The following is a 15,048-nucleotide window of genomic DNA, read 5'->3' on the forward strand; positions in this document are numbered from 1 at the left end:
GGGAGGGAACGAGCATGGGTGCCCGACCCTGCTGTAGTGCTTTATGCATGTTTCCTCACACTTAATGGTACTCCCCTGTGACAGTTGAGAAAACAGGCTCAGGGGAAGGTAAATGACTTGCCAAGGTCACAGAGCTACCGGGTGGGAAAGAGCTGGGTCCCAGCCAGGGTTTTCCAACTCCTGAGCCCAGACCCTTCCCATGGGGCCTATTACTGGATGCCCTGGGCTGACCATCCACCGTGTCATCAGGGGCCCCTCAGATGCCTATCTACCCAACGACCTGGGGGCTCCTAGACATGTTCCCCCAACCACAGGACTGTGTCCAGTCTGCACAGACACACAACAGACAATGGCCCTCAGGTCTCCATTTAATGGCCAAGCCAGCACTGCTCAGATGATGCCCAGGCCCCAGTAGGGAAGTCCTCCCTCCTGGCTGGTGTTCCCTGAAGAGCCCACCCAAGCTGGTGCCCGTCAACCTCACGAACGTCCCGGTCCAGTCCCGGTGTCGGGGAGCAGCCTCATCTCAGCTCCTTCAGCAAGCTGTCGATGGAGCCCAGCAGTTCCCGGAAGTATCCCTCATCCTCGCCGTCTTGGAGCTCCAGCGTGGCCAGAGCCTGATACTCAGCCTGCAGGCTGACCAGCGTCCTGCTGAGCTGTGGGTCCTGACGGTAGCGGTCCCGGCAGGTGGCCAGGAGGGCGCCAAGCGTCTGCAGCACCTTTTCTCGGGCATCATGCTCAGGGAGAGCCAGGAGGCGGGCGGTGATCTCGCACCAGCCCTGCTCCCGCAGGCCCGGCAGGAGGTGGACCTGGCGGTACTGCTGCAGCTTCTCCGGGGACGCCTCCCGGGTCAGCTCAGCCTCCTCCTCAGCGAACATCTGTCACCCGCACGTGGGTTTGGGGGAGAGAACACACAGAGAGCAGTCAGGGCCGCCATCCAGACAGGAAGGCAAATGGCTAACATCAGTCCGCCCCGTCTTCCTCCATCCTTCTGGGCCTCAAAGGCCCAACATGGGAGAAGGCCAGTTGGATTCACGGCTTCACACACGCTCCCCCACCCATCCATCCATAGGTCCATTTGTCTGTCCATCCATCCATTCATCAAAAACAGCTGTGCAACATGCCAGGGAAACCAAGATGGAGACACGAGCCCTGCCCTCAAGGAGCTACTGAATAGTCCCTAAGTAGCACGGTAACTTGAGGTCAGCAGTGTACTGCTGAGGCCAACAGTCTGGCTTCCATTTCGGCTCCAGCACTGACAGCCGAACGGCCTTGAGCTGGCACTGCGTCATCTCTTATGCGACGACATGAGCCCTTCAGGACCACTGGGACGACTCACTGGCGTAGTGAGCACACACAGCCAGTGCCCAGCACACAGCACACCCAGCCACGGGGGCTCGGGTATCAAGGAGAGTTACACCGTCTACACAGCAGCACATGGCAGCCACACAGCAGTGGCAGCACCATCCTCCCCTCCGCTAGACCCAAAGTCTGCCCCAAAGCACCAGGAGGGCAGGGACCGCGGACCTAGACCAGCACTAGGCAGGGCAGACAGCCAGAGAACGCTCGTGGAAGGAACCAGTGGGTGGGGCACCCGTGTCCCTTCAGCTCCAGGGAGGGAGGAGTGGATGTGGACTCCTGACCAGAGGCCAGCATCTCATCTTCTCTGCAGAAGCAACAACCTGAGAGGTGGGTCCACTTTCCATGGTAACAGTGTACCTGCTACTTCCCATGATACCCTCAGGGTGGGGGGCACCTCGATGGCAACCTGACACGCCTCCACCTCACGCAGCTCTGGAGCCAGCCCCGGATCCTTAGTTCTTCATTCTTCCTGAGGAACCACAAGCACAGAGAAGCCCCGACTGCCTCAAGCACAGTTTGGCTGACATCTGGCCTAAGCTCACTGCCTGAAACTCCTCCACTGCCCTCCCTGCCTGCAGACGGACAGCTATCTCTGTCTCTCTGCGGAGAGAGACACCAGTGTTCACAGCACCCCAAGCCTCGAGGCGAGCTCCGGGGGCCAGCAGGCTCAAGTAGCTCTCGGTGATATGCCGAGGCCATGGCACCTGCCACACCAGGTCTGGGGGCAGCAAAGAGACACCTAATTCACCAGAGGAAAGAGGTCAGTTTCTCCTGGGAAACACCAAGCGGACATGCAGGTCCTTCTCCGGGTTTGCGGGCCTGTTGCCAGAAAGTCAACTGTGCACAGGCCTTATTAATCGGATGTGAGCACCGCATGGCTGCCCGCTGTTCTGGGCTTCTGCAGCTTGGAGAGAAAGAGGGAAAGAGAGAGGGGCGAGAAGGAGAGGGAAAGAGGGGGAGAGGGGGAGAAAAGGCAGAGAATGAAAGACAAGGCAGGCCCAGAGAGACAGGGAGCGCCAGAGAGTCAGCGCACACACCACAGCAACTAGCGGCCGGAGAAGCAGTTCCGCACAGCTCTGCCCCTCAGTCTGAGGCAGGGCAGGGAGGCAGTGGTGCCGGCAGCTGCCCACCCTGCCCCCGAATCCGCAGTCAGCTGTTCTGGGGAGAGTGTGGCCAGAGAGACAGCTGAGAAAGCTCAGCGAACTCACTCTGCAGCCGCTGAATTCCAAGTCCAGACCTGGCTGTTTGCACTCTCTTCTTAATTAAGACAGTTTTCAGGCTCACAAAGACCAAAGTGGGCTGGGCACCAAGTCTCCTGCCAGGTGGCAACAACAGGGTTCCCTGGGCCCCTCGAGGACAGCCATTCTGAGCCCCTGCCCAGGTGAAAGCTCCCAGAGGAGGCGCCTCCATGTTTCTAGAATCTAAAGATCTAAAGATCACGTTTCTAGAATCTAAAGATACAGCATCATTCCAGCCTCTGGGTAATTGGTGTTCCGGCTGCTTCAAGGGCCCCAGACACAGCTGCTCTGTTCCACCTGCTCCCCATCACCCCACCCTAGGCTTTAGCCAAATAACCTGCCATTCCATGAAGGGTCTATCCTGGCCATTTCTGGCCCTCCATCACACCGCCGCCTCCACCAGCACACTCTGCCCTCGCCCCCGCCCACCCTCCCCAGCTCCTCACCAGCCCTCAGGTTTCAGTTTAGCTGTCACTTCCCACAGGACACCCTGAGGGCTCAGAGATTCTGGGTGCGGGGCCCCAAGGAGGAGCCGCCACAGCCTCCCTGTGTGCCCAGCACAGTCTGGCACGTTCTCTTGGGAGCACCATTAGGAGGATGGAAGGCGGGACGGAAGAGGCCAGGGTCAAAAGGCGAGAAGCAAAACAAAGCAAAGTGACACAGACGCAGCACAGGTCCAGGCACTCACCTTTTCAGTGATCAGGTCATACAGCAGAGTGACCACGCGCACGGCCAGCACCTCGGTGCCCTTTGCCCGCACCAGGCTCCTCAGGACCTGCAGCCCCCCCAGTTTCAGGAACTGCTGCTGGGCGTAGGGGAAGTGTCGCAGTAGGGAGCACAGTGCAAACAGGACCTGCAGAGGGTGAGGAGCCACATGGAGCCCTCCTCCAGGGCCTAGCAAAGGCGGCCAGAGGTGCCCCCAACGACCCCAGCCCAGCCTCCATTCTCCCCGGCCTCACCCACCCCCTCAGGTCCAGCTATACCCCAGAACACAGGTCTGTGAGAGCCAGAAGAGGGGTCAGACACCTTTAACGTTGCCCAGCGGGCAGACAGAGGCCCAACACAGGAAGCCAGAGGGTGGTAGCCCGGACTACCACGGGAGCTGAACCTAGGCCTCCAGATGCCTCGGCAAGTTGCCATGCCGCTTGAGGTGAGTGGGACCTCTCCCTCTATGCCATCCAGTGGATGCATGACCACTCAGGTCCCCAAGGGTGACAGGCACAGCCTGAAAAGGGACCCTTGCCCTGCAGGCTCCACAGATGTGCGAGGGGCTGGGCAGGAGGAAAGGAGCAGATACACACCTTCTTCTTTGCAGGGAGAGGCTGCTCCGTAGCCAGGATGACCAGCAGCTTCTGCAGGGCTCCCCCCTCGATGGCCTCTACTTGGACCTTTGGGTTGCTGGGAGGAAAGCACAGGACAGCATGGCACTGCACCCCCTCACCAAGTTGGGGGCACGCCACTGTGCTCAGCCCAGGGACCTGGGTGGTTAGGGGATGCTAATGCACCAGCCATCCCCTGGGGAAAACTAAGGTGCCCAGGGGAGGCTTCCCACTTGGGACAAGCTAGAACTTAGCTGGGTGAAGAGATAGAAGGGCTATACGTCTACCGGGGTACAAAGGTCTATGACCAAAATGACAGGGTCAATGGCTCCCACACTATCCTGCCACCCAGGAGCCAATGGGCTGGAGTGATCTGGGAAGGGAAATCACCTCCATTCTTTTAAGATCTCCTGATGCTAAAGGTGCTACTCAGTGTCCCACCCACAGAAGTCTTCCTTCACACTCCCAAGGCCTACAGTGGGTCTTCTTCCTTCCATCACCCCCAGCAATCATACACTGGGGGGCAATTACTAAAAGGTCTGTTCTCCTCTGAGCATGAGCTCCTCCAGGCCACACGCTGGGACCCCCACTCCTCTTTTCTTTCCTGGGTGGAGCACACAGACAACATGTAGTCAACACTTGTGGGAAAAATACAGCAAGAACGAATGAGATCCAGGGAGCCTCTTAACCTGAGCAGATCCTAAAACAGGACCAACCCAGATGCCTCCCCACCACGAGAGTAGCTCCTGCGATTGCCCCCCTGTTCTCAGCACTCAGCACACAGCCTATGTCATGAGGCCCAGGAAAAGAGGGCCAGATGTGCACAACCAGGACTGTACCAACCCACACACAGCAACACTGTAACACTCAAAGCCTAGAGCTGCCTCTCCAACTCCTCTCCCCATTCTAGGCTGGAGAAAGAGCGAGGAGGTTCAAACATTCAGGCACAACTCTCCTGGATGAAAGCACAGGGGCCCGGCTGGTGAGACCTCCACAGGCCAGGGTGCCAGGCAGGAGACATGTCTGGGAACCTCTTGCTTTCCAAGATCAATTTAGTGATCAATGAAGGAGGAAGTATGAAGCACAGGGACCTGTGTAGTTAGGCCCTCGAGGGAGGTCAAGGCTCCCTCGCCAGATACTTAGGAGGTCTCAAAGAAAGGTGGCGGGTTCCTGAAAGCCTGAGGAGAGGAGGGGTAGGGGCCAGACCAGAGGTCACAGAGTGGCTGTCACACTCACCCAGACAGCCCACAAAGGGCACCGAGTCTCTTCTTGGCTCTGGTTGCTTCACCTTAGCAAGCCACCAGCTCCCTGGAGACCCAAAGAGCACACGTTCCTCCTAGCCCCAACCTTGGCAAGGAGCCCTCACAGCATCGTGGAGAGTGAGGCAGGGTCTGAGACCCAGAGGAAACCGGAGGCAGGTAACAAGAGAGTTCACAGTGCTGCTTGCAGGAGGGGGCCTGCCACACAGCAGGTGCTCCGTCAAAGCTAGCCCAATGGCATGGTGATGGCGCCCCATCCTACCAGGCATCAGCTTCAAGCTTCAAAGAAGAATCAGCACACTGAGCCAGTTTTCCTGCTGTAAATGGGAGGCGCGTGGGTCTCTCTGCATCCTCTCAAGCCAGAAAGGACGTGCAGGGTGGGTGCCAGCCTGTCCCACTGCAACTCCACTGGTGTGTCTCAGGAGTAGCCTGGAGATGGGCCAGGGCCTCTGGGGAAGGGAAGCTGACAGCTCCTCTCCAGACAGGCAGGTGGGCACCAATGCAGGGGGGCCGGGGAGCTGTGCCTCTCCCCTGCCCCCTGCTCCCCCCACTTGAGAAAGGCAGCTGCTTCATCAAAGCGTGAGCTAATTAAGACTGTCTCTGCCATCATGTGCCTGAGGAACGCTCACCCGCAACAGGCAGGGTCTTTTCTAGGAAAAGACGACCATGCTGAGAAATTCACACAAACGTCAAACGCTGACTCCCAAGGAAGGGGGGCTGCGGGACCCAACATCACATCAGCCTCACAGGGAGCACCATCCCTCACAGGCCCACACAGTGGCAGGGACAAGGTCCTCCAAAGAAAGCACATGGAGCTTTGTGCTTGTCTACAGATCTGAGAACAAGACCTAGATGTGAGATAATCACCCAACCAACCCTGGAAGACGAGAGGTGTTCTAGGAGATCCACTTGAGCACGCTGGGTACAGGGACCCGCCGGGGCACCACCCAGAGAAGCAGCCCTGTCACAACATGAGGCAGTATTGGGAGAGAGAGGAACTGTGCTCACCCATGTCTCACTTGTTAGGAGGAGAGAGAAGGCTCAGACCCTTAAAGGAAGCAAAGCACCGACAAGAAACTAAGTAAGAGAGCAAGTACCATGTAGGCAAATCCCTAGGATCCTCCAAAGAGAGAATAAACTGACTGGGAGGGAAGGAAAGACACCAAAAGCCAGTAAGAGATATGGCTTCCCTGGTACTTCTCAACCACGGGAGCCCCGATGTAAGTGACAGAGGGCCAGACAGCAGCCTGTCCTAGGAAAGATGTAGAGGCGAGCCGCTGCTAGGCAGCCGCTCGGGGAAGCCCCCACATGCAGGACAGGTCTTTGGGGAAACTCAGCCAGCTCTCTGCCACTGAACAAGCCAGGATCCACACATAGGAGAGAGACCACACCACTAGATCTTACTTACAAGTTACAGAGGGAATGAAAGATATACAACATTAGGCCAGGCCAGGTGGCTCTGAACCTAAGGCTGGTGGGGGTGCTGAGAAAGAACCGGAAGGCCTGGGCTAGAAGAGCCAGGAGGGCTGCACTGGAGAAGAGACACTGCAGGAGGCTAAAGAAGATAGCTTATGGACAGGAGGAAGGGCAGGTGCCCAGGGAACAGCATGAGTGTGTGTGGAGAGGCGAGACCACTGAATGAAGAGCTGTCCTAGAAAGTCACGGAAATGGGGTCAAGAGGTGCAGCTGACAAGAAGGTACAGGTCAGGAGGCCATGCTGCTGATAGTGCCAAGGAGGTCTGCTGGCTGGGACCTAGGAGGGGTGATGCAGGACCCAGACCCCACCCAGTAAGCAGAGCCTGCTCCTGCTCCTCCTGCCCCAGCAAATACCAAACCTGAAGTAAAATGAAGATTGGTGACAAGCTCCTTCAAGCCACACAGACACCAGAGAGGGCCCAGGAGCAGGGTCTGCCTCAGGACAGTGGTCCTGGGGACAGGAGATGAGATGGCGGAACCTTGTGAACCAGGCACAACTTATCACTCCCAGGTCGGGTTGGCTGTGGCTATGTGGTGTGAGCTTGTATCTGCCCAGCATCCCTTCCGTCCCACCTCCCAGTACTGACACACTTGCCTCCCTTCCTTTGAGACGCTTCTCCCTTTCCCACTCTGGTCCTGATGGGGTGGGTCCCAACTCCCTAAGCCACAGTGAAGGGCTTGTGGATTGGGTGCTGGTCTGTCATAGCCCGCCACCACCATGGTCTCTGTGGGTCACCCAGGACTGGGCAACCAGAGCCCTGAGTCTACAATGGAGTCAGGACAAAAAGAAGTTCTCTTCTCCGTAAGCCAGGAGCACCTACAGTCATGAAGACAGTTGCCGGGTCCCAACCCATTCCCAAGGAGAGAAGCTCATTAAGGTAGGACAGAACAGAACTCACACAGAAAGAAACCAGAGGGAAAAAGCAAAAGCCCAATACTTTGCTACTTGCTGAAATCATTTTTATAAGGCAATAAATTTACTTTCTCATCTGCAGCAGAGTCCTGAAGAACTTGAGTGAGGAGAGCAGGACCATCAGCTAAACATGGGCCTGTGGCCAAGCATGGCCTCAACAGCCCTGGACCTTTCCGCCTGTCTAACTTAAAGGTGCCCATGTGACTCTGGGCCCTACCCCAGGCTTCAGTGGCGCAATACTCGCTTCAGGGGTTCCATATAATACCCCCTGAAAACAGTCTTTTAGTACTGCCCAATTGAGGGGCTAAGGAACACAGCAGAGGGAAGGTGGGGAAGGTAGAGCTTGTTTTTCCAAACGACACTCAGTCCAGCCAGGCAGGGACAGGTGAGCTGGGGACTGGAGCAATCCACTGTGGTGGGGCAGGACCAGCATGCTCTCAGAGCCTCTCCCTCCCCCGGCAGCTCAGCCTTGGGCTCTGAATGTTCATTACTCTGTGCTTTGGCGGATGAAATGCCCCAAAGAGTTGAGTGAGGTTAGGGGATGTGCAAGGGCCAGGGCCTGGAGAACCCTTGGTGGCAATCCTGTCAACAAAGCGCTGATAATCTTGGGCAAGTCCCTTCATTTTTGTTTCCTCACTTAGGAGGCTGAGCTAAAACTACCTTGTGTTAAAGGTATAACAGCTAACGAATGCCAAAATGCAGCCAGCGCAATGTGATGGGAACATTCCAATTATGGTGGGTTTGCTACAAAGAGCCCAGACCATATCTTCGAGAACACAGATGCCCCGGGCACATATATGCTGGCCTCATCCCCCTCCCAGCCCACAGACTCAGGACCAGAGCTGTGGCCCATGCAAGGGGCGGGGCGGAAAGGTGGTTCCTGCTGGCTGGAAGGTGGGGAGCCTGACAGTTGGGGATTTGAGTGAGTTAAAAGGGCAGGGGCCTGGCTTGCCTCTCAGCGACATCAGTGGCGCTGGTGTGCTCAAAGTCAACAGAAGGATATTAAGGACGTAGCTCGTCTCCGACGAGATAAATGAGACTAAACCTTGTTCAGGGCTAAGCCGGCTGGACTGAATAAATACCATTAGCACTTGGATTACTGGGATGTTCACAATCAGCAGGCAAGTCAGCTGCCTGTGTGCAGAGGGATGGCAGCAGCTGCTACTTTGTAAATCTTGGGTGGGGCTGGGGGGGTAGATCACAGAAATGGAAATGATTACATTTGCAGAAACCAAACAGTTTGGGTCAGGGTGACCGATGTAGGCAATCTGCCAAGGGTCAGAGATCATATTTCAGCTAAGCAAAGCTGAACAAGTGTTGGGGGGCAGTCTGGGGGAAGGTGGTTCAGCTGATCCCAGAGTGTACAGCCAAGCCCAGCCATGGGCCCCATGACAGCGCTGCCCATGAGTTGCCCTTCTCCCTCTCTGGCACTCAGGACGGGCCATGTAATTTTCAGGGCCAGCGCAAAACGGAAATGTGGGGGCCCATGTTCAAAAACTCTTAGAAACCTCAAGATGGAAAGGGCAGGGCATTAAACCAAGCACAGGCCCATTTCAGGGTAGGGTCCCATGCAACTCTAGGGTCGTACAGCCACAAAGCAGATGCTGCTGACATTAGGGCCGTGTGCACAGGAACAGGAAACACACAGAGATCCTGTTTGGGGTGAAGTGGAAAGCGAGGACTGAAAAGGGAGTTCAAGAAACTGGAAAAGGAAGAAGACTGGAAAAGGCAGACTTCTGGAATGGAAAATAAGGGTTAGGTTGACTCATTACCTGGGGCTGAATAAACACCAAGGTAAAACCCCCAAAGCAGAGCCTGTGTCCTCCAGAGTCCCAGTCCCAACCTAGACTCTAGGCTTGTCCATGCATAGGGGTATGCGCTCTCTCATGAGTCTCGCTATATTTCTAAGTAGGATTTCTAAGTAGGATTCTTTTTTTCATTCTCTTAATAACAGAGGGAAAAAACTGCCATTGCTGTGAACTACCACCTGAGAAGAATCCACGCAGTGTGGAAAGGGGGCATATCTCAGGGGAGGACATGGTCAGGCTTAATCATTTGCAATCCTGCCTGATGGAAGTGGTACCTCCTCACCTTCTTGCCCAGAGAGAAAGATTCCTTCTCTGCTGGCCTCACCTTGTCTGTGCCCTAGTGTGTGGCCTTGATCTGTGGAACACAAGGATTTGCAGAATGTGCAATCTTGAAATAGGCAGTTCGTTAGGGATCTATATTAGCCTGCCATCTAGGTATTAAGGGGGTAAGCAAGCAATTAGTCAATCAAGAGATGGACAATTACCAACTTGAATAAAAAGAGAACAGGTTCACCAAAAGAATAAATACTACATACAACCCTTCCACATGAAAGTGAAGCCACTGTAGAATCAAAACATCCAGCCTGTAACGTGAGGCCCATACCACAACTGGGACGATGGGAACCACACTGGGCCACTTCAGAAGTTCCAGCTGGACACGGGGGAAGGGAAGGAGTACCACTGGACCCATTCATAAACAGTTCATAACCAGAAGCCAGTCGTGTAAGCAAATGTGGGGCAGACACAATTCACCACAGTGATAGTGCTCACAAGAGTATCTCTAAGAGGCCCTCTGCACGTGCGTGCACGCACACACACATGCACATGCACGTACACACAGATCAAATGCCCACTTCTGGAAAGAGAAACAGGGCCTCAGGGGGTGTAGCCCCAAAGAACCTTAACAGACATCTGCTAGCTCTCACACATAACTCCACATCACAATCACCAGGGACACTTTTTTGTTTTGTTTTCCCCCTCATTGGTTTCAGACTGGGCACTTTAAAACTTACAGAAAATTACACAGAAAACTTACAGAAGAGTTACAAAAGAGTAAAAGAACTCCCATTAAGATTCACCAATTGTTAACAATTTACCACACCTGCTTTTTAATTTTCTTACTATTTATATTTAGACGTATTATTTTCTCTCCTGAAACATTTGAGAGTAAGTTGCCTCTTTACCCTTAAATGTATCAAGTGTGTCTCCTAATTAGAACCACAGCACAATTACCAAAATGAGGAAATTAACGTCAATATATGATCTCCAGATATTCAGATTTTACCCACCCCCAAAATATCCTTTTTATAAGAATAATTTTGGTTTCGGGTCCAATCCAGGGCTTGGCACCATGAATTCAGCAGCATGTCTCAAGTCCCCTCTACCCCGACACTCCCTTCTTAGCCTGTCCTTGTCTTTCATGACACTGACAGTTTTGAAGAGCGCAGGCCAGTTGCAGAACATTCCTGAATCTAATGTTTTCCCATGGTTAGACTGAGGTTACCCATGTTGGCAGGAACACCGCAAAAAGCACTGTTGTGTTTTTCTCGGCGCATCTTATCAGGAGGCACGTGATGTCAGGGAGGGCCACTATGGGCCGTGTTCACTCGGATTACTGGTCACAGTGGTGTCTGCCAGATTTCTCCATTATGAAGATGCTATTTGTCCCTTTGAAATGAATACATATCTTGTGGGGAGACACACTCTGAGATATGAAGACAACCTGTTCCTCACCAAACTTTCACCCACTGGTTCTGGTGTTCACTGATTATTCTTCCTCAAAATTATTATTACTGTGATGTTTGTCAAATGATGATATTCAAACTCGATCACTGCTTCTACCTGTCTGTGTTGGCAGTCTGTGAAAGAAGAGGCTTTTTCTCACTTACTCATTTCTATCAGTATGGATTCATGGATTCTTAATTAATCTATGGGTTATAATCCATTTCTATCATTATTTATTTTGATGCTCACATTATCCCTGATTTAACCACCAGAGCCTTTTCATACTGGCTTCTGTGTCTTTTCTACTTATTTCCATCATTCTCTAAGCACGTCTTTACTTTCTGGCCTAAGATGTTCTTGCACAAGATATTGTACTTCAGCTGTACCAGCTGTAGAATCAGCCACTTCACCAATGAGCACTTGGGGCACTTTTTCAAAATTCTAACAGATTCTAACCCCTACCCTACACAGACTCAATCAAAGCTTCAGCAGATGAGGCTCAAAAAACCCGATTTTTCATAAATGTTCCACCTGATCCATACTGACATATCTGGCACTGATGTGAGGGCCAACATTTGGGATAATTAGAACCAATCGACAACCTTTTACCTGGTATAGCACGCCTGATAACTGACTGTCCAGTATTTGAAGACTAGAGCAATAGGGGGCTCCCCATCAAACAAGGCAGCTTTCCGCTGCCTTGAATTTTAAACTCTTCTAATTGCTTGAAAAATGTCTTCTGATAAGGAGCTGAAATCTGCTTTCATGAAGCTTATTTACACACACTGGTCCCAAGTCTTCCCTCTCAATATAGAGAGGGTCATTTAACTCTGTCCTGACAGGTACCCCTTCCGAAGCTTAGGGATAATCAACTGCCCAGAGAAAGCTCCCCTCAAAATCTGGCAAACCTACCTGCAGGGCTCCCGCTTGGCTAACCCCTCCAGAGTCCAGTGGGCCCAGCTGCCTCTGCCCCAGGATCGCTCTGCAACTAATGCCTCAGGTCACATACAGGTGTTCGGCAGTAGTGTTGCAGAACTGACTCATACTGGGCCTGCCTAGATCTAATCCCCTGAAAGCTGTTCACATGATGAGCCCAGGGTTCTCCAACATGGCCCTGAACCTAAGTACAGAAGGCAAAAACCAAGTTACCAAAGGGTATGGGTAGTAGGACATCATATATTTGTCTCTCAGTGGTAGGATTTATTTTTTTAAACAATATGCGCTTTTATAAAATTAAGAATTCAGTAACAAGATTTAAAATGTCACTTTGCTACCCAAGCCCTTCATCCTGGCATGTCACTATACCTTGGGATCCTCATTCTGTCATACCCAGCATGGTAGTTAGCCCTTTCTGATCTGTGTCGTCTGTCCCCATGTCCTCATATAAGAATATGAATGCAGGTTGGGCAGGACAAGGTCTGATGTGAGATCTTTGGCACAAAAACAACACAGTCAAGACTCTGATGTGGACACTGAACCATTTGTAAACACACATCTATTAGGTCCGATTGTTCAAGGAGCTACAAATCCACATGTCTTTATCATAATTTCTCTACCTATTAGATTATCATGAGATTCTGATGAATGCTTCCCTGAAATGCAGTCCCTCTATGTAACACTCACCGAAGCTCCCAGGATGGCAAATCTTTCTGAAAAGGAAGTTCAAACCGGGAGGGAGCATGAGAGAGTCCTCTGGGGTGCTGACAAAGTTCTGTTGCTTGATCTGGGGTGTAGTTGCATGTGTGTGTTCACTTCCCCCCGCCTTTTGTTTAAGCCCCCCCCTTAAAGTTTAATATATTTAAGAAATCTCTACACCCAACATGGGGCTCAATCTCATGACCCCGAGATCACGACCTCAACTAAAACCAAGAGTAGGACACTTAACTGACTGTGCCACCCAGATGCCCCAGGAAGACCATTCTCCTTAAAAGAGGAGAGGCAAAACAAACCTAGAAGGGAGGACGGGGATGCCCTCACCTGCTGCAATGACTCATCTGCCAAAGCAGGGGGCTGATGCCCTCCTAGCCATACACGCACTCTGAACACTAAGCGCTTGGGGCAGGTCCCTTTGTTCTCAGCATCCCAGGTCTTACCCTCCTGGTATTCCTGACAGTGTTGTCAGAGCTTCACACCCTTCTCTGTTTGTTCACCTTTTTTCTTTTCCTTTTTTTTTTTTTTTAAGATTTTATTTATTTATTTGACAGAGAGAGAGAGACAGCCAGCGAGACAGAACACAAGCAGGGGGAGTGGGAGAGGAAGAAGCAGGCTCCCAGCTGAGGAGCCTGATGTGGGGCTCGATCCCAGAACGCTGGGATCACGCCCTGAGCCGAAGGCAGACGCCTAACCGCTGTGCCACCCAGGCGCCCCTGTTCACCTTTTTTCATCTCTTACACAGAAACTCCACTCTAATGTCTTGCTGTGCGGCCATGTTGGCTTCTAGGCATCTCCTCCCTCGTTCCCCGCAGTAATCACCTATGACTGCATTGAGCACATCTCACTTCTCAGACTGAGTCATCCTCCTTTTGAAGCTCTTGCCCAAACATCCTATCTGTCTGCTCCTGGACCTTCTACAATCTGCTTTCCCCCAAACCCAGAGAGTTCTGCATTTCCCTTGGCTTCTCCAAACATGGCCACTTCCTGCTAAGGTCCCCAACACTTCCACTTCACTGAACATACCCTTTCTGTTGCTCAGAATATCACGTCAGTAAGGCCCTTTTCCTTATGGTTCCCTTAATCATCTAAGAGATGAAACTGTCAGAAAAGTGAGTTAAGAATTAAAGCAAATCAAGAATTTATCAGAGTCTTGTTTTCTATCGAAGGAGATTTCCAACTGTTCAGAAACATGGAGACCCAAAGCGCCACACCAACTTGCTTCGGCACCAGAAAGCCTCTTCTACACGGAGGGTAAATCGCTGACATCTTATCCCGTGGTTAGTTTGTGTGTTCTTGGGTAGGCCAAGAGCCAGTGATTTTGACTTTTATTTCACCAAAAGCCCAAAACTCAGTGATAGCCAACTAGTGAATAAAAATTACTCTGGCGCCAGAGAGAAATGGGTTCAAGTCCTACTTTCCAGTGTTTTTATGTTGTGTGACTTGAACAAGTTACTTACTCTTTGGACTTTAGTTTCTATATCTGTAAACAGGGATTAGTAATATGTATCCCTTGGCATTGTTGTGGGGATGAAATATAATAATATATAAGGAGATTAGTGCAATTCCTGGCAAATATCAAGCATTCAATTAATAGTTGTTTTAACATAAAGTATTATACTATTTAATGAAAATTACTATTTTTATTTTTCTGCTAAGGAGTGCCTGGGTTTTTAGGCTTCTCGAAAGTAGGAGGGGCTACCTGTGGTTGGAGACAAAGAAGTACCACTTCCCACTGAGTGGCCCTGGGTTGTCATTCTCAGCTCCTCTGGCTACATGGACAAAGGCAGGGCAGAAAGAATTCATGGGGGAGAAAGGTAATTAACAAGCTAGAGGGAGAGATTGGGAGGAAGGATCAAAGAAGCTAATTAGTGCTGGCTAAAGGGAGGCCACAGGGTGGGTAACATTCAAGATTGAGAGCTAAAGAGAAATTATCTGTGGCCTATAATTATTCAACAAATGCCTCCCAGTAATTGTCTCAGGCAGTCTGAGGGAGGCAAGGTAGGAGTAACAAGGTTAAGCAGAAGAAAATTTAGACGAAAGCATATGGGAGATTTTTCACACAGTCAGATTTATCAAGTTTATTAGAGAACACAGAGAGGATGTTACTTGAGGTCATCTATACCAGCTGGTGGTTTATCTCCTTCACCCAAGATGCTGGGGGGACCAGAGCAGGCCAGATCCACAGGGTAAGAGGGCTACAGGGAAATCACCTACCAATCTTTGTTCTGAACCGCAGGCCATAGGCCCTTGGTGGCTCAGGAAGGAACTTCCTTACTTACCCAGCTCTTGCTCTCAAGG

General features: G+C 52.0%; 1 protein-coding gene across 4 annotated transcripts in view; it reads right to left on the reverse strand.

Moving 5' to 3' along the window:
- Positions 1-350: 350 nt before the first annotated feature.
- The window catches only part of SIL1 (SIL1 nucleotide exchange factor), a 250,710-nt gene continuing 236,012 nt past the window's right edge, over positions 351-15,048 (reverse strand). For all 4 annotated transcript variants that reach the window (XM_026508088.4, XM_057307160.1, XM_026508089.4 and 1 more), the window contains 3 exons: positions 3,899-3,995; positions 3,286-3,450; positions 351-875 (listed from right to left, as the gene is read on the reverse strand). In XM_026508088.4, coding sequence (XP_026363873.2) covers positions 519-875; positions 3,286-3,450; positions 3,899-3,995 — 619 coding nt within the window. In that variant the 3' untranslated portion in view covers positions 351-518. The remainder of the gene's footprint in view (positions 876-3,285; positions 3,451-3,898; positions 3,996-15,048) is intronic.

Source organism: Ursus arctos, unplaced genomic scaffold (genome assembly GCF_023065955.2).
Source record: "Ursus arctos isolate Adak ecotype North America unplaced genomic scaffold, UrsArc2.0 scaffold_5, whole genome shotgun sequence".
NCBI lineage: Eukaryota > Metazoa > Chordata > Mammalia > Carnivora > Ursidae > Ursus > Ursus arctos.